Source organism: Gorilla gorilla, chromosome X (genome assembly GCF_029281585.2).
Source record: "Gorilla gorilla gorilla isolate KB3781 chromosome X, NHGRI_mGorGor1-v2.1_pri, whole genome shotgun sequence".
Classification (NCBI taxonomy): domain Eukaryota; kingdom Metazoa; phylum Chordata; class Mammalia; order Primates; family Hominidae; genus Gorilla; species Gorilla gorilla.
Window position 1 is genome coordinate 30,124,307 of NC_073247.2, and position 26,833 is coordinate 30,151,139.

At 41.1% G+C, this 26,833-nt stretch overlaps 1 protein-coding gene across 10 annotated transcripts in view; it reads right to left on the minus strand.

The window, feature by feature from the left end:
* SH3KBP1 (SH3 domain containing kinase binding protein 1) overlaps window positions 1-26,833 on the minus strand; it is a 354,705-nt gene that overhangs the window by 112,765 nt on the left and 215,107 nt on the right. For 9 of the 10 annotated variants that reach the window (XM_055376721.2, XM_055376717.2, XM_055376718.2 and 6 more), the window contains one exon: window positions 2,183-2,258. In XM_055376721.2, the coding sequence (XP_055232696.1) occupies window positions 2,183-2,258 (76 nt within the window). Of the gene's footprint in view, window positions 1-2,182; window positions 2,259-26,128; window positions 26,268-26,833 lie in introns of those variants that run through there. The other variant, XM_055376726.2, reaches the window with a different exon arrangement.

The following is a 26,833-nucleotide window of genomic DNA, read 5'->3' on the forward strand; positions in this document are numbered from 1 at the left end:
TAGGGGTCTGGGGTGGCACTAAATGGAAATCATGGAAGAACAATTACCCCAGAATTTGCTCTTGACAACCGGAGACAGTGTGTGTGGGCTGAAACTGAAGAATTTTTTTTTTTTGAGACAGGGTCTCACTCCGCCACCCTGCTGGAGTGCAATGGTATGACCTTGGCTCAATCACTGCTGCTTCAACCTCCCGGGCTCGAGTAATCCTCCCATGTCAGCCTTCCAAGAAGCTGGTCTCAAACTCCTGGGCTCAAGTGATCCACTTGCCTCACTCAGCCTCCTAAAGTGCTAGGACGACAGCTGTGAACCACTGTGCCCAGCCCAACTGTAGAAATTCTTATCCTGGTGTCTATGAAAAATGTCCGTCAATAAACATCCCTCAAGCCTTTGCTGACAGTAATAATTCCCTTTCCTGACCTGCTACCATTTACAGGCATATTAACATCTATACCCAAAGACACCTTTCTCATATTCCTACTGAATTGTTCACATCTTCCTTTTGGCTCTTCCATCAGCTGCTTAATTTTTGAATGCAGAAACCTTCCCCTCTGAGTTGTAAAGCTTTTAGAACTGAATGAGAGGATGAAGATGCTGGGATAAACCCTGGGGTTTATCTCTAATATAACCCTCTGACTTCACAGACAATGCAGATGATGAAGAGGAAGGCCAAAGGAATAAAATGACTTGCCCAAGTTCACATGGCTAGCTAATAACAGAGCTGGTCCTAGAATATGGGCTTCCTGTAAACCCACTCTTATGAGTAACCCATCCCCCCACCATGCTGTTCCTAGAGCGCCAGGTATGTGGATGTAGTTAATAGACGCTTTTAGGACTGAACAAGGCTTGGGCTGGAGCCAGGATTCTCCCACATGCTTAGGCGAGCTGAGCGTTTGGAACTGTGTTCACTTTCAAGCCCAGGAAGCCCCTCTTGGACCCCAGAATTACTCTAAAACTATACTGTCCACAGAGAGTAGGCAGACAGTTACCAGAGGCTGGGAAGGGTAGTTGGGGGCTGGGGGGTAGGAGGGATGGTTAATGGGTACAAAAAATAGTAAGAATGAATGAGACCTAGTATTTGATAGCACAAGAGAGTGACTATGGTCAATAATAACTTAATTGTACATTTTAAAATAAAGAGTGTAACTGGATTGTTTGTAACTCAAAGGATAAATGCTTGAGGGGATAGATACCCCATTCTCCATGATGTGCTTATTTCACATTGCATGCCTGTATCAAAACATCTCATGTACCCCATAAATATATACACTTACTATGTACCCACAACATTGTTTTAAAAAGAAAATATTTTAAAAAATAAAACTACACTTTCCAATATGGTTGCCACTAGGCACACATGACTATTGAGTGCTTGAAATGTAGCTACTCCAAATTGAGGTATACTATGCCTATGAAATACTTATGGGATTGTGAAGACTTCACATGAAGAGAGCAATGAAAGTATCTCATTTAATAATTTTACATAGATAACATGTGGCGATAATATTTGGATATATTGAGTTAAATAAAAATACATTAAAATTAAGTCCAATTGTTTTTCCTTTTTTTTTAAACATGGCTACTAGAAAATTTAGAATTACATATGTGGCTCACACATGATATTTCTATTGGCTAGCACTGTTCTAAAACACAGTTAACCCCTCCCATTCATTAGCCTAATCCTTCCAAAAAGACTTGAGCCTCCTGCCTGCAGACATGCAGTGGTATCTGGAGATATTCAAGCAGAGATGTGTTGAAGATACCAGTGGGAAGTCAAGGGTAAGTAAAATTGGTCAAGTTCAAGTGGTTAGGCCTCTCTGACCTGAGGGCTCATGAATCCCTAAAGCGCTTAATTTGCCACTCTCTAAAATCTTTCAGCCACCTTAACTGTGCAAAATGCTTGTTATATATGAATAAACCCTAGCTCTTCATACGAGTGAGATACATATAGCAGCAGAGAACCACGTTCTGTAATAAGGGGAAAGAAAAAAACAAAAACAGGAGTTCTGAATCTAACTTGTGCCCACCCTAATGGTGGGGAATTGAATGAAATACAATTGTGTACATTTTTCTGATGCATTTGCAAAAGCTATCAAGGTTATATAGGGATTTCTAAAAAACATTTCTGTTATTGGGAAATCCTTAAATGCTTTTAAATGTGAAACAGATAACTAAGGAAACTCACTCTTTGTCCTGGTGTCCATTTCTGTTTTTGATGAGTCTGGAGTTGCTGTAGTTGCAGGTAACTTCTTCCCAATAGTCTGAGGGGAAAAACAGATGATTTTACTTATCAAGATGATTGTCTCCATTAAGCAAAGGAATAAGATCCAGATCATAATGACAAAATGCTCGAAACTGGTTTAAAAAGCCACATTCTTTGGTTTATGCCCTGCTCTGTATACTGGCTGCCACCCTTTAATAGGTTTCATCCTCAATGACAAACAAGGGAGAAAAATAGGTAAAAAGGGCTTTATCCTTGTAGGCACTTAGTAGCGTTTATTCTCTTTCTTCCTTTATACTCTTATAAAAGGTTGATTATTTTTAGCAAAGAAAACAGGCATAGTTCCCCTCAGTTTATGAGAAGCTGACTCAGTCTATGGAGGTACAATAGCTGGCCCAACGGAGATGCTCAAAAGTCACTGCAGGCTGGAAAAATGGAAGTAGGAGGGAAGAAATCAAAAGGAAGGGATACAGGAATGGAGGCCCAGGAGGGCAGGACGGGCAGGCAGGTGGATGGGCAGGCAGAAGTCGGGATGTCCAGGACAGTGTACCCTATTGCATCTCTGTCTAGCCATCTAGAATTCCACCTGCCTCCCAGAGAAAGGGGAGATACTCTCATGTCCTCTAAACAGATCTACCTGCCTGCCACAAAGGCAAAAACGAGTCCACCAAGCAGCTCTTTTCCTTATAGTCTTTTAAGCCTCCAAGGGCTTAGAAAAAATCCAGCGCCTCAGACCCTATGCTTCCACTGACTAGTTCAAAAAAAGAAAGATTATGAGTTTGTTTTGAGTTCATTTCCTTTCCTTCATTTGTGGCTAATTCTATTAACATTATTTATGAACTGTCCATAGAGAAGACTGGATCTTATCTCTGCCTAAAGATGTTCCTAAAAACACAGGCAACTCAGCAGCTCAAAAATAGAAAGAAATATACAGATCCAATGGTTCCCAAGGCGAGGTCTGTTCCCACTCTTCCCCTTTGCTACCACACGTGTGTGATCATGATTGATGCCTGAGGGAAAATGTCTGTTGATACCAGGGCAACAGCTGTCACGACCACGTAGCTGGGGAAATCAACCTCTCCCGCAACAATGAAGGGTTTTGCCAGTGAGAATTCCAGCCACTGGGAAAATCAAACATCTCTGGCCCTTGAACACATGAAGAGGAATGAACTGCATAATTCAAAAACTGGCATGGCAGAATTTTTCTTCAAAAAAAACTGATTCACCACAGTTTTTAATTTGAAAAAGTTATTCATGCTTCAAACGTTGAACCCAACATTAAATATGAATAAATCACAGAAAGAGGATAAGATAAATCAAATCCTCAGCCCTTCATGAATTTTTAAAAACATTTGTGACAGAAAGCCTTTACATCTTACACGGTGACATTTTTATTTAGTGCCGCAGGGCCCTCTGTATTGGATAAAAAATGGAAACCAAAATAATATGCCACCTCTAAACTGCCGCTAAGTACTCAAACTAATAACATTTGATGATTCCAGGGGAACATCAGGGATGAAAAAAGCTTGATGTTATTCTGGCATCAGGTCAAATTTGATGAAAAACTGTTCTTAGAATTATTTTGAAAAATCAGGTACCGATAGTAAAAATAGCAGCTCTCAAAGTGTTCATTTCATTCACATTCCTGTTCACACTTCTAGCAGCATCCCTGCCAACATATTTGTTTTTCCCTTTCTGGGGCTGGAATAAAGCATCACCATTGTTAACACATTAGGAAGAGGAAAACAAAAACAACCAGTGCTTCTGGTATCACTGAACAAAGAATTCAGGAAAGGCAATAGTAAACACTGTCCCTACTCCTGACTTTGTTTGCTTCCCCGAAAAAAAAAAAAAAAAAGGACACATGTAACGGTTTGGGCATTAAACCAACAGGTTTAGAGAGACCTTCAACAGGTTGCACATTTTTACAACTTCCCCTTCTTTAGTAACAAAAGAAAGTATTGCCCATTATCTTTGATATCCTGGCTTACCAAAACTTCCAAGCTACCAGACATCAAGCAAGGCCACCAATTCAATGCACTTACTTTGGTACAGAAGGACACAAAAAAGTAAGGCTCACTGTGGTTTGTTTCCTTCCTATTTCAGAAAACACAGCACAGTGGCCTCTGCATGGATCCCAGTGACAGGGGTGATGGTGAAGCTGGTATTATCCTCATCTTCTGGGAAGTGCTGGCCTTAAATCTTCCCTTCTCCTTCATGGGCCATAGTTAAAAGTCTAGAATATGGCAAAGTTTCTCCCCATCTCAGCCTGTTCCTGCCAGTGCTCCGGAGATGGGAATCGGCCTAGTGTTTCTCTTGTCTCTAGGACCCAGACCTAGAGAAGTGTGGTCCCTGCACCAGCAGCACCTGAGAACTTGTTAGTAAAGCAAATTCCCAGGCCCCACCCCAGGCTTTCTCAATCAGAAACTCTGGGGATGGTTCCCAGCAGTCTCTAGGAACACACCCTCCGTGGGATTCTGATGCATGCTCACATTTGAGAACCACTGACCTAGATGTGGGAGGGAGTCCATTAGTATTAATCAACTGCGTTTTCTTGGATTAAAACTTCAGGGGCCTATTCTCATACCTAGATAAATTATAAAACATCTTTTTAACTCTTCTCCCTCTCTTCTCTCTCTCCTTTCCCACCAAACACATCTGCCTTCTCTATTCTCACTGGCCTAAGAACTTGTCATTGCTACTAAATGACTCAGTTCAGAGAGGAACTTGAGTACAGTAGATCAGACAATGTGACAACATTGCTGAGGGAAACATGGGGGAGGATAGTTGGCCACTGAAGGGATGGGTAGGTGGAAGGAAGGAGGAGGACAGAAAGAAAGAGAAAGAGGGAAGGAAAGGAGAAGGAGGGAAGGAAGGAGAAGAAGAAAGGAAGGGGAGAAGAAAAGAGGAGGGAAGGAAGGAAGGAGGGAAGGAGGGCAAGAGGGAGGAGGGAAGGAAGAAAGTTAGAAAGATGAAGGAAGGAAGGAGGGAAGGAAAGAAGGAGGGAGGGAGGGAGGGAAGGAGGGAGGGAAGGAGGGAGGGAAGGAGGGAGAGAAAGAGGGAGGGAAGGAAGGAAAGAAAGGAAGAAAGAAAGGTGGCTTTGAACCAAAACTGGAAGGCTGTATCTAGCCTCTCTGGGGTCAGACTGCCCAGAAGGCTAAGCAGGCAGACTCTCATGACTGTATGAGCCTTCATAGAGGCCCAAACCCTGTTTCTCCTTCTCAGTGTTACCCTTTACTGGCATTTTAGGTGAGGTGTTTCTTCATGTAGAAGACTGGCTCACACATTAAAGGACATTTAGCAACCCTTGCCACTACCCACTCAAAGTCTATAGTGTCCCCCAGTCATTGCATGTACCCTGAACACCACACACCTTTCCAAACATCCCTAGTTGAGAACCTCTAGCCCCTGCCCTTCCCTACATACAGGAGCAAAGAAAAACGGTGGTGAATTATTGCTTTCCCATCAGCCTTCCAGCTTCCCTCTACCTCTGAAAACATCTTTGGCCAATTGGGCTTAAAATGAATAGAATCCCAAATTTCAAAGGGCATGCCTCATGAACGCAATGTCTAGCTCCAGTACACAGATATCTCATGGATAACTGAAGGTCAGCTACACTGCAGGGCTAAGTGGACAGAACAATCAGGAATCGCATCCATACATCTCTCCTCCAACTAGAAGGCAACAAAGAGGGATGTTAGGCTTGCAGTGGCTGGGGAAGAGGATACAGGATCTCCCCTTTGGCTTCCTCCACAGTGTTCTTGCTCCCCTGAGTGCCTTAAGGAAGGTGGCTTATCCATGACAAACACCAGCCATGCACTAAGGGGCTGTGTTGACATGCTCAGGACACAGCCCATTCACCTCCCAGGGGATCTGGAAACAGACCCATTTTGCCATATGACTTTACAGAACAGACTCTCAGGTTCTTCTCCCTAACTTGGCCCATTATTTCCTCTTCCTTCTGTGAGGCAGCTGAAGACTTCCCAGTACACACAGCCACATTAGTCAGATCTGCTTGGTCTGGGAAAGGATGTGCATGTGGTTGGATGGATAGAGCTGTATCTGTATCACTATGGATCTTCTTCTACACATGGTAATTACCAGGCTGCTGTCAACTTTTGTCTTTCTTGCCACATACCTATCTCCATTTAAAACCTGACTTTTAAAAATCAATAATTCAGAAAGTTCATTCCTTTGAACACTTAATAATGTAACTACCTCTCCCATTTGCTGTCTTGCCAAAAGCACTAAATAAACGTTTCAGGATTTTCGTGTACAGTGGGAGTATCATATGTACTTCTAGTGCCACAAGATCCAGTGGTACAGCATCAAGACAGATAACCACCATATGATTTCAGTTAGTGGAGCAACTAATTTGTTGTCTTTTCTCTGCCAAAATGAAGAAACTAATGCTTACAGGAAAGGCAATCGCTGGATTGGAGTCCAGGGGAATCTAGTTCCCAAATGACTAATGTATTTGTTTCTTTGTGACTGCAGAACGTGAGACCAAGATCCTGCTCAAATCAAGAGTATAAAATTCCTTCTCCTACTTTATTCCAATTCACATGCAAACTCCAAGCTTCCAATTATAGGACAATGCTAAGGAGAAGAAAATCTCTGAAAATCTCCTCTCCAAGAATACCACATACAACTCTCGTATCACAAAGGCAGCCAGGTTCAATGGGTAGTGGGAGGAGAGAGAGAGAGAGCTCCTTGCATTCTAGCAGCTGATAAAGCTCCCCTGTCCAGAGGCCTGGCTTTCTGGCAGCTATTATAAGAAGAAGATGGTGGTCTGAGAAGCTATCCATAGATAGTACTCAAACACTCACCTTATTAGTCCTTTCTCACGCTGCTAGTAAAGTTATACCTGAGACTGGGTAATTAATAAAGGAAAGAGGTTTAATTGACTCACAGTTCAGCATGGCTGGGGAGGCCTCAGCAAACTTACAATCATGGCGGAAAGGGAAGCAAATATGTCCTTCTTCACATGGCCACAGGAAGGAGAAGAATGAGTGACGTGGGGAAAAGCCCCTAATAAAACCATCAGATCTCGTGAGAACTCACTCACTATCACGAGAACAGCATGGGGGGACCGCCCCCATAATCTAATCACCTCCCACAAGGTCCCTCCCCCAACACATGGGGATTATAATTCAAGATGAGATTTGGGTGGGGACACAGAGCCAGACCATATCACTCACACAAAGTCAAACACAAGAGATCACTTTTCAAACAGCTGCTAAGACACAAGATAAAGATGACTCTTTGATGGCATTCCTTTTACAACACTGGTATCTGAGAGGATTCCTTCCCTTTCTGTTCAGTACAGATTTATCAAGTGCCCATTCAGTGTGAGGCAGGAAAGTGGGGAAAAAAGGCAGAAGGATGGTGAACATCAAAGCAAACACTGAAACTGCAGTTGTGGGGTTGGTTCTCCAGAATGGTGTGCTGAGGGGTGCCCAACCATTCCACACAGTTATCCTGAATCCTGCTCATATATGGGATACAGAGAGCTACAGGACACAGTGACAGGAGGAGGATCAAAACAGTTATCTATATATGACCATATCTGTAACTTTTCAGTTTTTGTTTACCATAATTCAGAAAGATCCCTAAACTGCTATTAAAACTCACTGTAAAGTTTTTATATTTATTTTTACATGTCCCCTTCATGAACACCTATGACAGATGGCATTATGAAAAGTCTTCTTGGCTCTCGGTGAGGAGTGGTAGGCACAGAGCAGAAACCCTGTGAGCCAGCTCAAGTCAGAGCCAGAAAAGAACTAGCACAAAGGAGTGTCCTTACAATGGGGTGCCTTGTGTGCTTCCCCGGAAGCTTTTCTGCTCCCTTAGAAATTTACATTAGAAACTGTCATCTCATCTACATTTGGTGGGCCCAGCTTAAACTATTTGATATCAATAGAAGATACACCAGAGTAAAATACAACGCAAAATTCTAAAAATAAAGCGTATGGTCCGGTAAAAGAAAAAAAAACTACACTTGTAGTTCCATTCCAGGACCAGGGTTTACCTTTGTAACACCTCACATACTGTTATGCCAATTCCAACTTCTCCAAAGGGGTGTGAGTCTCACCCTGTCGCCCAGGCTGGCTGGAGTGCAGTGACGTAATCTTGGCTCACTGCAACCTCCGCCTCCCAGGTTCAAGCGATTCTCCTGCCTCTTTGATGCCAGTCTAGAGCCTTGTTACCATCATGGGGACTATTTCAATAATTTTCTTTTTGTTGTTGTTGGTTTTTTTTTGTTTGTTTTTGAGACAGGGTCTTGCTCTGATTCAGGCTGGAGTGCAGGGGCACAATCACTGCTCACTATAGTAGCCTTGGACTCTTGGACTCAAGCGATCCTTCCACCTCAGCCTCCCAAGTGGCTGGGACCACAGGTGTGTACCACCCTGCCTGGCTAATTTTATTTTTCAGTAGAGACAAAGTCACTATGTTGCCCAGGCTGGTCTCAAATTCCTGGGCTCAAGCAATCCTCCTGCCTTGGCCTCCCAAAGTGCTGGGATTACAGGCATGAGCCATCACACCAGCCTTTTCAATAATTTTATAGACAAAGATCCTATCCCCAGATTCCATCTTCTTCATTTGATCTCCCACAAGACTCAATTTTTAATCATCTTCTGCCATCATCTCTTACACACCCCTACACCAATGCACTCAGAATATATAATGCTTCTTGGCCAGGCACGGTGGCTTACGCCTGTAATCCCAGCACTCTGGGAGGCCGAGGCAGGCGGATCATGAGGTCAGGAGGTCGAGACTGGCCTGACCAACATGGTGAAACCCCGTCTCTACTAAAAATACAAAAATTAGCTGGGCGTGGTGCTGTGCACCTGTAATCCGAGCTACTCGGGAGGCTGAGGCAGGAGAATCACTTCAACCCGGGAGGCGGAGGTTGCAGTGAGCCAAGATCACACCACTGCACTCCAGCCTGGGTGACAGAGTAAGACTACGTCTGAATATATATATATATACACACACATATATATATATACACATATATATATGTCTAAATACACACACACACACACACACACACACAGCTTCTTAATAGCTGTTCATATAAATTCCCAAAGTTCAGAAGAAACTCCAGGGTTTACTTCTGATTGCTGCTGCAACTTGCCATGTCTCCTAACAGCTATCTTTCTCTTCAACACTCAAGACTAATGGGAAACTTTCTCTGAATACAAAACACCTGGTCCCATCTTAGATTCTTCAATATTTATTTGTCTTTTAGGGTTTACTCTTTCAATCTGTCCAATAAAAACTTTAGTATCTATCATTCTACTGAACATATAGAGATGAAGTCTGTTTTATATTTGTATATTAGACATACACACACAGAGGGACATGTATGTGTGTATACCAGTAGAATTTGAGCCAAATTCTATCATTTATCATGTAGTTTAACTTCTGCCAAAATCTGATCATTTGCTTCATTTGCTTGCTTTTTGAACACCTCTAGAGACCATGTTCTAAAAAACTGGGAAGAACCACATGACAGTAACAGGAGGGGTGAGACTGTCTCTTCGTTGAAGCAAAATGACTTTCTAAGATTTAGTAGGGCCTTCTCATGATGGGGAAATGCAGTGTCGAAGATGGGATCAAAACCTACTCATGTGCTAAATGAAGTGGAGAAGGTACAGTCAGACAATATTAAAATCATGGAAGGCAGCCCTCTAAACGTCTGACAGTACATGAAAATACTGTTTATATTTTACCCCCACTGTTCCCGAGAGAGGAGCCTGCATGCTATTTTGTTGTAGGATCATCTTATTCACAGAGGATGAACGAGCCAGAGTAAATTTCCATTTCATATACCACATTGGCAAAACATAATTTGCCATCATGCTTTAAAATGTTTAAAATGCTATTTTGTGTTGTTATGACAGATAAAAGGAAATCATAAACATTCCTCCTACTAGAGGATTAGTTTTTTATCTTTTGATTAACAATGCCTTCCTTTTAGATATATTTTGAAAGTTTAAGATGGTGGGTAAGGGAGAGAGAAAGATGATATGGCTGGAATGAGTATCATGGGGCCAGTTGGAGTTTTATTTGTCCAGTGCTTTATCATGAAACATGCTGTACACATGTGGACTAAATCTTAATTTTCCCATAAAGTAGCTGTATGAATTCAACCAGCATACAAAGATCTTTTCAGATCCAAAATATTTTACGTATTCAATCACGACATAATCCAGGCCTTTACCTGGAGATGGCACCTCCTCCCCCAATATATTTGAATCCCATCTCACCTTTAAGAGTCAACTAAGGTCCAGTTGGCTAAAAGTAGCAGCTTTCAGGAATGTGTGGGACACACAGACTGACATGTATCCCACGCTTGCTCATGACATTTCTATGTGTAAGAGATACCTGAGGTGAAAGCCATATTTTCTTCAGTTTTTCTTTATACCTCTAAAATGAAGGTTGGATTCAATTACCTTAATTCATTCATTCCTCATTCATTCATTCATTCATTCATTCATTCAGCATTCTTTTCTGGAACTACCATGAGCCTCAATCTAAGCCAGATGCTGTATCTACAAAGGTGAGATGGGCAGAGTCCTAGATCTTTAAAGGGTTCAAAATTTGGCAGCAGAAGCACTATTCACAATAGCAAAGTCATGGAATCAACCTAAGTGCTTATTAACAGTGGATTGGATAAAGAAAGGAGGTGCATATAGATCATGAAATACTACACAGCCATAAAAAAGAATGAAATCATGTCCTTTGCAGCAACATGGATGCAGCTGGAGGCCATGATCCTAAGCAAATTAACATGGAAACAGAAAACCAAATACTACATATTCTTATTTATTAGAGGGAGCTAAACAGTGGGTGCAGATGGACATAAAAATGGAAACAATAGACACTTGGGACTCCAAAAGTGGGGAGGAAGGGAGGGGGGCAAGGATTGAAAAACTATCTATTGGGTACTATGTTCACTATTTGGGCGATGGGTTCGATAGAAGCCCAAACTCCAGTTTTATGCAATATACCCATGTAACAAACCTGCACATGTACCCCCGACCCTAAAATTAAAAAGAGAATATAGCAGCAGAGACAAAATCATTAACAGAGCATCACAATACAAAGGGATAAGCACTACGATAAAGGCACCTATAAAACAAGAAAACAAAGAGCTATTAACAAACGTTCATGGGAAAATATGCCTCACAGCAATGATGCAACTTGCATTAAATTCTAAAGGATGGGTAAAATTTTGCCAAGTAGAGACTGGTGGAAAGGGTATTCTAGCTGAAGAAAAGCAGGAGGCAAGGCAGGTATGTGTGCAGGGAATGGGGACTTCCCAGCACAGGATCGAGGGTGGCAGGGATTCGCAGTGGGAGTTGAAGGGAGGTGACTGGAGAGCTGCTTGGGCTCAAAAGGCCAGCAAGGTAAGTTAGGGCCAATGTTACAGTTTTTGCTTTTGCTTTGTCTTAAAAGCAACCAGTAGTGATGAAAAATAAGTAGACGCATGGCCCAATCAAATTTGTGAATTTAAGACAGATGATCTGGTGGTATTGGGAGGAATGAAGAAGAAAAGCAAGGACATGCAAAAGCCAAGAAGACAATGGGGAGGTTGACACAATAATCCACCTAAGGCAGTAAAATTAAAGATGAAATTAAGGTTTGAGAGATACTTAGACTGCCTATCTAAAGGCAGTTCATAGTTTACAGTCACTCCAGGGATAAATCAGTGATGGCGAATTGGTTTGACTATGATGGAAAAACTTCCAATTCTATTATGCCCTTAAGTCCACATATATGCATGCCACATAGTTACTGGGTGTCAATCAAGTGCAAACAACAATACTAAGTTCAGACTCCGATTTAGAGAGTTAGAGAGTCAGAGAGACAGATATGGTGGCTCAAGGAGGCATCGTGGAGAATATACCCTAATGGGACGCATCACAGCGCAGGTGTCTCTCAGTGCTCTGATGCTAGTGTCGAAACGTTTAGTGGAAAAATAATGGGCCTGTAATCATTTTGAACAGTTAGCTTCCTGTTAAAACACCAATCAATCTACCATTTGAAAACTAAAACATTTTAAAAAACATAGACATGTAAGAAACTCCTGACACATATGAAAAAGCATCTTTCTAATCTGACAAATTTAAAGTAAACAGTTTAGTCAAATGTCTCCAAAAATGTCTTGAGCTGAAGACAAATATGGGAAATTTCTTTCCTCAGCAGAAATTTCCAGAGCTTTTCTGTCTTTCAGAGTAGAGAAGGGAAACAAAATAGTTTCAATCAGAAAAGAGGTATATGCCTGCAACAGTGTTTTGTTGTTTTGTTTTCAACCAAAAAACTGCTACTTAAAAGGCTTATTATGCCTGTAATCCCAACACTTTGGGAGGCTGAGGCAGGAGGACTGCTTAAGCTCAGGAGTTGGAGGCCAGCCTGGGCAACACAGTAAGACCTTATCTCTACTAAAAAATTCCAAAAAATTTAGCTGGATGTGGTGGTGCACACCTGTAGTCCCAGCTACTTGGAGGGCTGAGGCGGGAAGATCGCTTGAGCCAGGAAGTTGAGGTTGCAGTGAGCCCCGATCGTGCCACTGCACTCCAGCCTGGGTGACAGAGCAAGATCCTGCCTCGAAAAAAAAAAAAAAAAGACTTAGGGCATACAATCGAATATTATTCAGCCTTAAAAAGGAAGGAAACTGGCCGGGCATGGTGGCTCACGCCTGTAATCCCAGCACTTTGGGAGGCCGAGGTGGGTGGATCATGAGGTCAAGAGATCGAGACCAACCTGGCCAACATGGTGAAACCCCGTCTCTACAAAAAATACAAAATTTAGCTGGGCATGGTGGCATGCACCTGTAATCCCATCTACGCAGGAGGCTGAGGCAGGAGAATCGCTTGAACCCGGGAGGCGGAGGTTGCAGGGAGTCGACATCACACCACTGCACTCCAGCCTGGCAACAGAGCGAGACTCCATCTAAAATAATAATAATAATAATAATAATAATAATAATAATAATGGAAATTCTGACACATGCTGCAACACGAACCTAGAAGACATTAAAGTAAAAATAAGCCACTTACAAAAAAGACAAATACTGTATGATTTCACTTTTATATAAGGTACCTAGAGTAGTCAAAATTAGAGGCAGAAAGTAGACTGGCGGTTGCCAGGGGCTGGGGGTGGGGGCGGGTAGCTCAATGGGTATAGAGTTTCAATTTTGCAAGATAAAAAGAGTTCTGGAGATGGATGGTGGTGATGGTTGCACAGCAGTGTGAATGTCCTTAAAGCCACTGAACTACACACTTAAAAACGGCTAAGCTGCTTATGTTATGTATATTTTACCACATATTCTTCTTTTCCTGTAAGCCTCTCTCTGGCCAGGAATGTCGATTAGAATGGGGGGAAAAAAGTTGCTCATGAGGCTGTGATATCCTGATACTTAACATTCAACCACAAAATAATCAGGGGTGTAGTCAGTATCTAATGAGGTGAGTCAGAGAACAAACCCATCTTTTTCCAGAAGCTTTCCATCTCAGGGATGCCTGCTGTGTTCATTCACCTCGGTCTTATCTGAAACACTCCTTCTACGGCTCTGAAAGATAACCTACTGCCTCCATAAAGACTGCCTCTAAATCTCACTAACACTAAATAGCTCCGACTTTAGTATCTTAGGACTCATTCTTTACTTTCATCATCTGCTCCACAGATTCCCAAAGAATAACATTTATTCCTTTTTTTCCCCATTTTCTGGGCTCCTCTATTTTATAGAAAAAAGGCAGAGAACATTACATCAAGTTACTTAAAAAGGCTCAATGATATCTTTCTTTCTTTTTTTTTTTTTTTTTTTTTTTTTTGAGATGGAGTCTTGCATTGTCACCTGGGCTGGAGTGCAGTGGCGCGATCTCAGCTCACTGCAACCTCTGCCTCCTGGGTTCAAGTGATTCCCCTACCTCAGCCTCCCGAGTAGCTGCAGGCATCCACCACCACGCCCGGCTAATTTTTGTATTTTTAGTAGAGATGCGGTTTCACCATAATGGTCAGGCTGCTCTCGAACTCCTGACCTCGTGATCCACCCGCCTCGGCCTCCTAAAGTGCTGGGATTACAGGCGTGAGCCACCACACCCGGCCAATGATATCATTTTTATATTTTGTTTTTATTAGAAATAATGAGTTCAAGCCACATACTTATTCAAAAAAGGAGCTTCCTAAATACAGCCAGAGGTAAGGTACACTTTTATTTTTTTTTAGGAGACAGGATCTTGCTCTGTCACCCAGGCTGGAGTGCAGTGGTGCCATCATAGCTCACCGCAGCCTCGACCTCCTGGGCTCAAGCGAGCCTCTCAAGTAGCTGAGACTACAGATACACACCATCATGCCCAGCTAATTTTTTTTTTTTTTTTGAGACGGAGTTTCACTCTCATCGCCCAGGCTGGAGGGCAATGGCACAATCTCAGCTCACTGCAACCTCTGCCTGCCGGGTTCAGGTGATTCTCCTGTCACAGCCTCCTGAGTAGCTGGGAATACAGGTGCCCGCCACCATGCCTGGCTAATTTCTGTATTTTTAGTAGAGACAGGGTTTCACCATGTTGGTCAGGCTGGTCTCGAACTCCTGACCTCAGGTGATCCACCCGCCTTGGTCTCCCAAAGTGCTAGGATTACAAGCATGAGCCACTGTGCCCGGCCACATGCCCAGCTAATTTTTAATTTTTTTTTTCTAGTGACAGGGTCTCACTATGTTGCCCAGGCTGGTCACCAACTCCTGGGCTTAAACAAGAGACCTTCCCACCTCGGCCTCCCAAAGTGCTGGGATTACAGGCATGAGCCGCTGCACCCAGCCAAGGTCCACATTTGATACGTCTTCTAGATGTATAGCAAAACATTTAGAAAGATGATTCAAAGGTGCTTCAAGAATGGAGATCCCAAAACAGATTAAATTAAACTCAGGACACTCCAGTTACCACTTAGTAAGACATATTCAACAATGAGGGGTAAACCCATATTGTATGCCTTTCACGAAAATATCCTAGATGTCAACTGTTGGAATTGTCTCTCACCTCCCCCATGTTCCTACCGAACTCACTTTGAATCTCTAAAACAGCATTCACTGTCCTCTGTCTTATATTTATGGCTGCTTCTCTATGTGCCTGTTGAATCAACTGGACTATAAATGCTGGAGGAGGAGGACTGGGTTCTGGTAATCTTTGTATCTACCCATGTGCCTTGCACAGGAGATGCTAAATATTCTTAATTTACTTCAGTCAACAGGAAACTCAACATCTATCACAAAATATTTAGATTTATGGAGCAAGGCCTGAGTGCAATGAGTTATCTAGGCACTAGGGACCTAAGAATGGAATGAATAAACCCGTGCCACTTTCAGCACCTAGTGGTAAGACTGAATTAGTATTAAGAAGACTTACAGTTATGCAATCTTGTGGAAGCTACTTAACCTCTCTGTGCCTCAGTTTTCACTTCTGAAATGGACATAACAATATACATCTCATAGGTTTTCTAGGTAGGTAACGTGCTTAGCTATTATTACCGTTATTGAATTTTACTGAATTAAAAACTCAATCTTCATAATGCTTCTTTATGAATTCTAGTTACAGAGAATGATGGTTTCGATTACAACTTTTTGAAACAGCAGGTTAACTGCTCCATTCCTCCGCTTGGGGACTTATGAGCAAGAAGCAACTTTTACAAGAGAATTACACAGCACAGTCATGCTGGGAGGAAAGCGATAACTGAAAAATGGAAAGAGAAGGAAAGCAACAGCCATCACCACAGAAGTCATTGCTGAGGAGGAAAAAGCTAATGGAACAAAGAGCTTTCAGGTCAAGAAGGCATCAGTTAAGGTGGTGCCTACAGTGAGTGGCTGGAAGACCATCCCAGGAGCCCCTCAAGTGCGGGTCCATGCCAACCGCTTCTGGCTGCATCCAAACTTATCTACTGTCAATGATGGAAAAACAACAAGGCATGTGTCTGGGAAAAATGGGCTGTTGTCAGAGAACAGAAAGCCTTTTATTGAAACTTTTGATACTCAGGAGCAAACACACCACCATAGAGAATTACCCCAAGCCATCTTTTACAAAGCTTGGCATCCATTCAATAAGGGATGAAGAAATCCTAAATTGCCAGGCCAGATACTCCTCCCGATGCAGTTAAGAAACAGGGGCCAGATGAGACCATCAACTCATGTAGTACAGATTTCTAAAGCCACTAGTGGAAATAGCTGCCAGAATCTTAGACATGAAAAGTTGAATTCATAGTCCTTTACCTGGAATTGGCCAGGCCTCCTGCCAAAGGCTTCTCTTAAAGGCTTCTTTCAAGATTAGTAAGGAAGGGAGAACTGGAATCCTGTTCAGATCCTATAGGGAGTACATTAATTCAACAAGCCTTTGCAGAATGCAGCCCACAAGCCCAAACTGCTTTCCCACGGTATTTTTATGTTTATATTGTAAAGAAAATGTTGCGTTCTCAGCTATAACATGGTAGATTTAAACATAATATTGATGGGAATCTACACAACCACCAAATTCCAGTTCTCCCAGATCTGGTCCTCTATGTACCTAGAGCCTTAAAACTGAGCATTACACACAGCCTTTCAAAGAGATGTTTACAAAAAGTTTGTAATGACATGGGAAATTTTATATAATGCGAAGTGGAAAAGATACAAAGTTATGTGTGTGGAAAAAATTATGTGTGTGGTATGATCTCAACCAGTTAAAAATGTATGGCAAAAGGACTGAAAGTAAATATTTTAAAAAGTTAACAGTGATTGCCCCAGGGTGATTAAATTATCAGTTCTTTTTAGCTTTTTACTTTTTTTTTTTTTTTTTTTTACTTTTAATGTTTCTACAAACTAGTTATTACTTTTAAAATCAGAAAAAATAAAGTTTTTTTTTTTTACTTTTAATGTTTCTACAAACTAGTTATTACTTTTAAAATCAGAAAAAATAAAGTTTTTTTTTTTTTTTTTTGAGATGGAGTTTCGTTCTGTTGCCCAGGCTGGAGTGCAGTGGCGCAATCTCGGCTCACTGCAACCTCCGCCTCGCGGGTTCAAACAATTCTCCTGCCTCAGCCTCCTGAGTAGCTGGGATTACAGGCGCATGCCACCACGCCCAGCTAATTTTTGTATTTTTAGTAGAGACAGGGTTTCACCATGTTGGCCAGGCTGGTCTTGAACTCCTGACCTCAGGTGATCGACCTGCCTTGGCCTCCCAAAGTGCTGGGATTACAGATGTGAGCCACTGCGCCTGGCCAGAAAAAATAAAGTTCTAAGAAAATAGCACACACTGAGGTAGCGAAAAATGATGTTCTACCCCTCCACGTTATTGATGTCTTTCCATAAGGTCTGATTTGGTTTGCAACATCTCCCAACTAGAAATCATATGCAACTTTCGTTTGTGTGTCATTATATTTCCTTCTCCAAGTTATTAGTAAGGATGTTAAGAACATCAGATGTAAAATGAGTCATGACGGTAATTCGAAAGACACCACCCATATAGAATATTCCCTGCCATTTATCATCACCCTTTACTTATAGTTTTTCACAGTTAATATCCTCAGTGACTAGTAGATGACGTAAAGTAATTTCCAATTCATGCTGTTCCAAATAAAGTATTGAGACATTGTATCAAATGTTTTCAACCTCAAAAACATATTTCCTGCTCTTCTAATTAAACCCATGAATTCCTTATTCATACATCTGTAAGGGACTGAAAAAAAGAGTTAACTTCACTTTGTAACGTTTTTCATATATGCTCAAGGATAATGCTTACAGATTCCTTATCTCCCAGTATTTGAAGAAGTATTGATTTAAAGGCTGTGATCTATTTGCAGAGGATCCATAGCTTAATTGTTCAGTTTTCTAGCAGTTCTCTAGTTCATGAGTAAAAATTCTTTTGAAACACAAATCAAAGTAATTACAGTTTCTCAAATGGGAGAAAAAACAAGTGTGATAAAAACCAGGCTCCCCAAATTTTGAGGTTCCACTTTTTTTCTCTATTACTCTTAGAACTATTTACTTAAGTATATCATAATTTTAAAATTATACAGATTTCACAGATACTTTCATTTCTCAGCTATTTGACAAGCATCTCCACTTAACATGAACATACTTTGATTTTGCTGACTTCAAAAACCAGGACTGACTTTTTTTTTTTTTTAATGGGATTCAAGTTTGAGGTGGGGACAGATTCAGTAAATGTAGTTAAGATGAACCTTTTTGTAGAGTAAATTCTGGTCTGGTGAAGCAAAAGGTCAATAAAGTCTATACTTGGCTGTCATTCATATTCATTCATTCTTCCATTCATTTTAACTTCAGTTTAACAGCAAGTCTTGGGAGGAACAGGAGTCTTAAGGTTGTAAGTTATCTTTTAAGATGCCTGAGTTTTAGGCAAATTAAATCCTCATTATCTGAATAAATGGTAAGTCTTTCATTATTCATTTTGCATGTTCTCATCTTCCTGTACTAAAATATTTCCCCATTATTTTCTGCTTTCTCTGTAACACACACAAAGGCACCAAGCCACACAAAATGCAAAAGAAAACCCTCATTTAAAAAAACAAAACAAAACAAAACATGAAATCACCTATTTTAATCATGTGCTTCTTAAATGGTGCTTTTCGTGGTTGTTATTTTTTAAGAGGGATATTTTGTTTTTTCAGGAAGAGTAGGGAAGACAATGTGCACAGTAAAATATCCCAATTGATACATTTTTCTGGTCCTGAGAAATTCCTTGTCCTTTTCTATTACAATGGAGAATGTTCATTTCAATGTTCTCCACTTATAAGTTCCAGAGAGCAGCAATCCTTCTTTGTGCCTTCCACAAAGACCTGCTATAGGCTCCGCACGGAGAAAACACAATACAGATTCATGAAACGTGGTGACAAAGGAAGATAAAGACCAGGAACGGTACTGTTGGAATTGACAACACATTCCCTACTCCTGAGATATTACATTTTATCTAGTTCAGACATATAGGTTTCGGTTGGTTATCTACCCAAATTTATAGGGACTTTCAGTAAAAGATTTCCACATACTCCCCCCATAGGACAACGAAGAGTTTATCGACTCTCATTATTGGCTACTTCTCCATTATTTCCAATCTGATCACCATGCTTCAAGTTAAATGGGGCTCCCTGCTGGGCACAGTGGCTCACGCCTGTAATCCTAGCATTTTGGGAAGCCAAGGCAAGAGGACCACCTGACGCCAGGAGTTCAAGACCAGCTTGAACAATGTGGCAAAAACTCATCTCCACAAAAAATTTAAAAATTAGCTGGGCATGGTGGTGCGCACACACCTGTAGTCCCAGCTATACAGGAGGCTGAGGCAGAAGATGGCTTAAGCCTGGGAGGTCGAGGAGGCTGCAATGAGCCATGATCATGTCACTGCCCTCTAACCTGGGCAACAAAGCAAGACCCTCTCTCAATCAATCAATCAATGGGACGCCTCTTTCTCAGTCACCAGAGAGACCACAGAACAGTCAACTGTCAAATCCTACATAATATATCTCATGGACTCCGTTTACTCATCTCTCTCTACTGCAATGACCACTGTTTCTCTACCACTCCTGATTTCTAATTTCTTAACCATCTTCACTGCCTTATATCATCATGCCCTAGGATACTCTTACTTCTTTCTAGCCACTCAATTTCATGCCAAGATGATCAACTGCCAGTCTTCAACTGATACGGAAAAGTCAGGGTTGGGCTACACACAAACACACTGCTGCTCTATGGCCCCATAGAACGAATTTTATTACTTGGAAACTTAGTGATCACTCCCTGACCCAGCTGTATCTCTTTCAGCCTCTCATTAATTTTCTCAAGACCCCTTTTCATCTCTTATCCAGACCACTTTTCTCTTCTCCTGCCAAATGACCTATGACTAAAGGTCATAGAAACCTAGAGTTGTTTGAAATTTCGGGCACTGCGTACGAAAATTATACCAAAATGTCAGAGATCCTATAACCCTTCACTGGAAAGTACAGCAAGGTTGTCCATGAATTACATTCTGCTCACCTCTACTGCAAATTGATATTGTGACAGGTATTGCTCAGGCAGATTACTTCCATGTGTGGGCATAGAGTTACCAGCTTCATAATGTTTTAGCCTCTTCTGAATTGAAAAAACAACAGTATTGTATGTCTACTTTCTCAGGTTCTAACAATGCCTGAATGTAAAGGGAGTAACGGGGTTTGAGGCAAGATGAATATATGATTAGACACGTAAAATATACAAGGCATCTTGTTCTTCCAACGTAGTAACTAGACTAAGCTAAGCACTGCATCAAGAGGACAGTTTTGCACGACTCTAGGATCTAAAAATATTGACACTTTTTACATCATTACTCCTCTTGTTATCGACTTTGTGAATAATCTAGAAAAGTTACCCAAGAAGTTCCAGAAAAGCTGCTTCTAATAGAGAGAGAAAATGAGAACCCAACTAAGAATTCAAAATAAAAAGAACAGACTGAGCAGATGTTACCAAAACAAATGGAGCAAAACATATTAAAGTCACTGGTGGGTGAAAATTCTTAGCAAGTAAAAGAAGAAAAAGAAAATGAGGCAGTAAATCCATCTTTATCATTTCTACCTTCCTCATTTTAAATGACAAAACAGAAATACAACTTCTGAGTGATACAGACCTCAACTTTCTGCCTTCGCTTTACCAAACCACGCCTATTTGATTCCTAAGAGTTCAAGGATAACTTTAATTGAGGTGACACTTCTGAGTCACAGGGCATTCGTAAAATGGCTTGAGGATGGCCTTTTGATAAAGAAGTGTCTTTTAGAGGCAATTCCAGCACACTTTTATTTTGTGAATTGCTCATTTTATAGCCCAGGTTTAGAGAGAGAAAAAAATATCTATTAGAGGTGTAAGTATAGCTTATTGTGATGTTTCCATTTGTTTCTAGAGCATTTATGGCTATACATTTATTTGGGATCTAGCCTCCAACATTAAGAGCCTGAGCTGGGAATAAGGCTGTCATCCTGTAGCTTTTAAATGGCCTCCAATGCCACAGAGAAGTACAAAACAGGCTGCTGACTGACTGATCTCTGTGATCTAAATTCTTTAAGTGTAAGAAAAGACACACCACCATGCAGTCAAAGTAAGCTGGATAGCTTCCTTTAAAGTTGCCAGTTTTTATATAGCATTAAATTCATTCCATCCCACTGAAATCCAGTTGGCTAGAATATCATTTTACAACTAGTGAGAATATCAGAGAGAAAAAGACAGCTACGTACAAAGACATGATAGTTTTAATGGCCAAATTTTTAAAACTGGATTTCAGGAACCAAATGCATCTGCATACTTCACGATATAAATATTATGAAAACAATTATTAACACAAGTAAAGAACAAAAGAGGGTCACAATTAAATACTTAGACTTTAGTACACTCCACTAAAGGCTACCAACTGAACCATTAAATAAACGATTCAGCAAATAATTTGTAAAAAAAAAAAAAAAGGACTTTCATTTTCTACCCCTAAGGAATTCCAGAGTAGAAGGTGAAGAGGAAAAAAAAAATCAGTCACAAAACTAGCTTTATCCACTACGTAAGATGAATCAGATACCATTGCTTAGAATTATTAATAACAGTTGCACAAAAGATAAATTCATCTTTTTTCAAGAGAACTGTTTTAAATCTACTCTCCAACAAACCTTTGACTATAGATTCAGGTAAGCGGATGGGGCAACATGAAAAGCCAGTCCTGGTCACCACTAAACCTCTGAAACCAAGTAACTACCTGGGCACTCCACTCATTTTTTTCTTTGGGGCTATGGGAACAGTGGGGCTGTGTTCTTCCTTTAAGCGATTTGTAGTCTCTTCAGATTACATGACTGATCAGCTAGTTAATGGTGATTCTAAGACTGTTTCCCAACTCATCATTTCAAGATGAGAATAATAATAATTTCCTTCCCCCTTAGCGACAGGCAACATGAACACCAACTCTAATTGCAATGAGATACCACTTCACACCCATTAGGATGGCTACAAGAAGAAAAAAAAGCAAACAGAAAATAACAAGTGAGGACATGGAGAAATTGGAACTCTCATGCATTGCTGAGACTTCCACTGAGTGAAACAATGCAGCCACTGTAGAAAACAGTAGGGCAGTTCCCCAAAAAATTTAAATCGGAGTTGCCCTATGATCCAGCAATTCTACTTCTGGAGATATATCTAAAAAATTGAAAGCAAGGACTCAAACAAGTATTGGTACGCCAATGTACATTGTAGCATTATTCACAATAGCCAAAAGATAGAAAAAACCCAAATGTCCATTAACAGATGAATAGATAAACAAAATGCATTATATCCATAGAATGAAATAATACTCAGCCTTAAAAACGAAAGATATTCTGATATGTGCCACAACATGAAGGAACTTTGAAGACATCATGCTAAGTGAAATAAGTCAGTCATAAGAGGACAAATATCCCCACGAATCCACATATGTGAAGTACCTAGTCAAATTCATAGAGACAGAAAGTAGAGCGGTAGCTGCCGGGGTCAGGGGTAGGAGGCATGGGAGGTTATTGTTTAATGGGTATGGAGTTTCATTTTTGCAAGATGAAGAAGTTCTGGAGATGGATAGTGATGACGGTTGCACAAATATATGAATGTACTTAATATCACTGAACTACACACTTAAAAATGGTTAAGGTGGCTAGGCACAGTGGCTCATGCCTGTAATCCCAGCACTTTGGAAGGCTGAGGTGAGAGAATTCTTTGAGGCTAGGAGTTCAAAACCTGTCTGGGGGCAACATAGTAAGACCCTGTCTCTACAAAAGGAATAAAAAAAGTCAGCTAGGCATGGTGGCTCATGTCGGCACTCCCAGCTACTTGGGAGGCTAAGGCAGGAGGATCACTTGAGCCCAGGAGGTCAAGACTGCAGTGAGCTGTGATCACACCACTGCACTCCAGCCTGGGTGACAGAGTGAGACTCTGTCTCAAAAAACAAAGCAAAGCATAAAATGGCAAAGGCAGTAAAATTTATGATGTTAAATATATTTTACAACAATAAAAAACCAATTCCACATATCTGCAAGAGTGCATATAACTTTTATGGTGATTTCCACCAGGAAGTAAAGTTAAGTGTATAGGATTCAGAAAGTCTTACTTTTGTTCTGTTGGGATTTTTTTTTTTTTTTTTTTTTACCGTATACTTAAATTATTTTCATTAAAAACAAAACTAGCCAGAATTAAGTCGACCTTTAACCTAGAAATTCCTCTTTTAAAAATTCAGCCTAAGGAAATAATCAGGGAAGAAACAACAATGGATTTACAAGAATGTTGTTTGTAATGTTAAAAATGGGGGAGCAACTTAAATAGTTATCCTTGGGAGATTGCTTCAACAAATGGTGCTGCATCTCTACAACGGACAGAGACCCTAGGGATATCATGAGGCTATCTGACAGAAGAAGGGGTCCCATAGTACATTAAGTTTTTAAAAACAGGCAACATTTGATATAACTTCATCATTTAATGAAGAGTGATGTGTGTACTGCATGCATATTCAGGCTCAAAAAAAAGTCTGGAAGAGGCTGGGTGAGGTGGCTCATGCCTGTAATCCCAGCACTTTGGGAGGCCAAGGCGGGTGGATCAACTGAGGTCAGGAGTTCGAGACCAGCCTGGCCAACATGGTGAAACCCCATCCCTACCAAAAATACAAAAATAAGCCAGGCGTGGTGGCGGGCGCCTGTAGTCCCAGCTACTCAGGAGGCTGAGGCAGGAGAATCGAGGGAAATCATGAGGCTACCTGACAGAAAAAGGGGTCTCATAGAAAGTTTTTAAAAACAGTCAACATTTGATATGACTTCGTTATTTAGTGAAGAGTGATGTGTGTACTGCATGCATATTCAGGCTCAAAAAAAAGTCTGGAAGAGGTCAGGTGCAGTGGCTAATGCTTGTAATCCCAGCACTTTGGGAGGCTGAGGCAGTTGGATCACTTGAGGTCAGGAGTTTGAGACTAGCCTCAGCAACATGGCAAAACCCCAACTCTACGAAAAATACAAAAATTAGCTGGGTATGGTGGCATGCACACCTGTAGTCCCCAGCTACTCGGGAGGCTGAGGTGGGAGGATCGCCTGAGCCCGGGAGGTTGAGGCTGCAGTGAGCTGAGATCGTGTCACTGCACTCCAGCCTGGGCGACAGAGTGAGAGCCTGTCTCAAAATATATATATATATATATTACCCTCAATCCTATCATTCAGGAACAACCATAGTTAACATTTTATATGTATCCTTCCAGACTTTTTTTTTTTTTTTTTTTGAGACACAGTCTCAAAAGGCGCCACTCAGCTGAGGATGATTTCTATTTATTTCTTTGTATTCTTCAACTTTGAATAATAATAATAATAATAAGTATTATTATTATTATTACAAAGAGCTCTTGTAATGAGAGAAGTAACAGAGCTACCTCCATTTGGAGAAACAAATAAGCGAAGGGTTCAGGGAGCACTCACCAGTGCAACAAGTAGCTCAGACATCACAGGACCAAGGCAAAACCTGTCAGGCCCCCCAGGGGCTACCATTCCTCTCCCATCTCCAGGCCCTAGCTGCTGAAACTTTCCCATGTTTTTCACACCTTACAATCAATCATGCTTTCACTCATTTCCCCAAGGAAGAAGATTCACCATCTTAATTTTGCATATAAATACCTCATTCAGATTTCTACTCATCAGAACTCAGAACAAAGACATCCAGCATAAGATCAGCAAACATAAGCTATCTTTCCCTAGGAAGATCCTCTCAAGCCATTGCCGATGAATGTATTTTTATCCTAGCCAACCCCTAACGGCACTCTCCTCATATATCTGCCTCTGTCCTCCTTTCTAGGCAAGCAACAGATGCCATTTAAAAACCTTTCAAGAAGTTCCCCTACTCTTAAAATGATATGTTACAACAATGTGTTTCCTTTTGGCCACGCTATTTTTTTTTTGTAATTTTGAAAATAGTATAAGTTAAAGCCAACAGAAAAAGACATAAAGGGACATATTTTACAGACCTCATCAATTCCCCCCTTAAAATTTTTTTTTCAATGAGAGACAGGGATATGGAAGACATATGACACACTGTAAGCCTTACTTATCCTGTGGTTTATTTAGGGAATTTTGTGTTTGGAAAATGACAGACTTCTGCTTTTAGGTAGACAAATATGAACAACTCACAGAGAAAAACAAGACCACTTATTTCTAGCAAACTTTTAGAAAATCAAAATAATTTAGTGTCTTAATTTTTCTCCATACATGAGTACATACCTATAAATGCCCAGCACTACAAAACTAGCCAAATATCTTTACCCCATCATAAAAAAAGCAGTTCAATAGCACCCAGAAGTCACTACTCACAGCTGCTCCACTCACAAAGAAAACTCCAAATGTCGGTGCCCCTCAAGAGTGAAACGCCCCACAGCTGGCTTGCTCTGCATGGACATACCCTTCTCTCCTAAGCTAACCTGAAAAGCAAGCTGGATTTGTTTACTGCACAAACATCTGTAATTGCTAAACATCTCTGTGACATGGTGTAACAGTTACCGCTTGTGCAAACTGCCCATCTAAATTTCTCTCTGCAATATGAGCACATGAAAACCCAAGACATAGAGAGATTGGAAACATCTGTAAAAATTAATGGCCAAATTGACCAAAGTGGGAGGGATTAAAACGGCTAAATAGCTCCAGAGTAACATTCAGCTTTAGCAAATAATCCGTATACTTGATAGGTTCCTCCTCAGCTTATCCATAGCTCCCCTCTGTGGGATCCTAGCTGGCACACACATTGTTTCAACCCACTAATGCAAACCCATTACCCAGTCTTGCTACAAAATGTTATATACAGATAAGATACAGGTTAAGTGGATTTATTACAACTCTAAAAGCAAAAGAAAAAAAAAAAAAAAGAAATACCTCTTCTCCCATGATGCAGCCAGCCTCCTCTCTTCAGTTTGAAAAGGTCCCAGAACTCCCCTGGAATCCTCCCACTTCCTTCCAACAGCACGGAGCCTGAGGACCCAGCCTAACCCTGAGTCATACTTGGGACCAAATGAGGAATGGGGAGAACAAAGCTCGCATTTGTTTATGGTTCAGGAAGCCAGGGCCAATTCATGGCTTGGGTGGCTTCGAGAGAAGTCCTCCTCCCTCGCCTATGTTGCTGCTGCAATCTGGGCTCCCTCCTGGGGCCCCCAGGTGTGACCATTCGGACAAGGAACACACTGAGGGAGTGTTTATTTGGCAAGACCTAGTGATCACTTCTGTTTAAAAATGCCAGAGAAGAAATAAAAAGCCCACTATCTTTCAACAGATCATATGGCTAGAGAGTGAGGGATATCTAGAATATAGTCTGTATATGACATATCAATCATGAACATGCCTGTATTTTAAATGCAATTAGTTGCACTACACAAAAATTACTCATAAACACACACACACACACACACACACACACACACACACACTGAAGAAGGAAAAACAGCCGTGGCTTTATGGAAATACTCCCCCTAGGAAAAATACAGCAAGATTGCTGCCATGTCATCAGGAGCATCCTAACAGGTTGAAATGAAATATTTAAATCACAATTTTGTTCTTTCCCCCAAAAGAGATACCATTTTAATC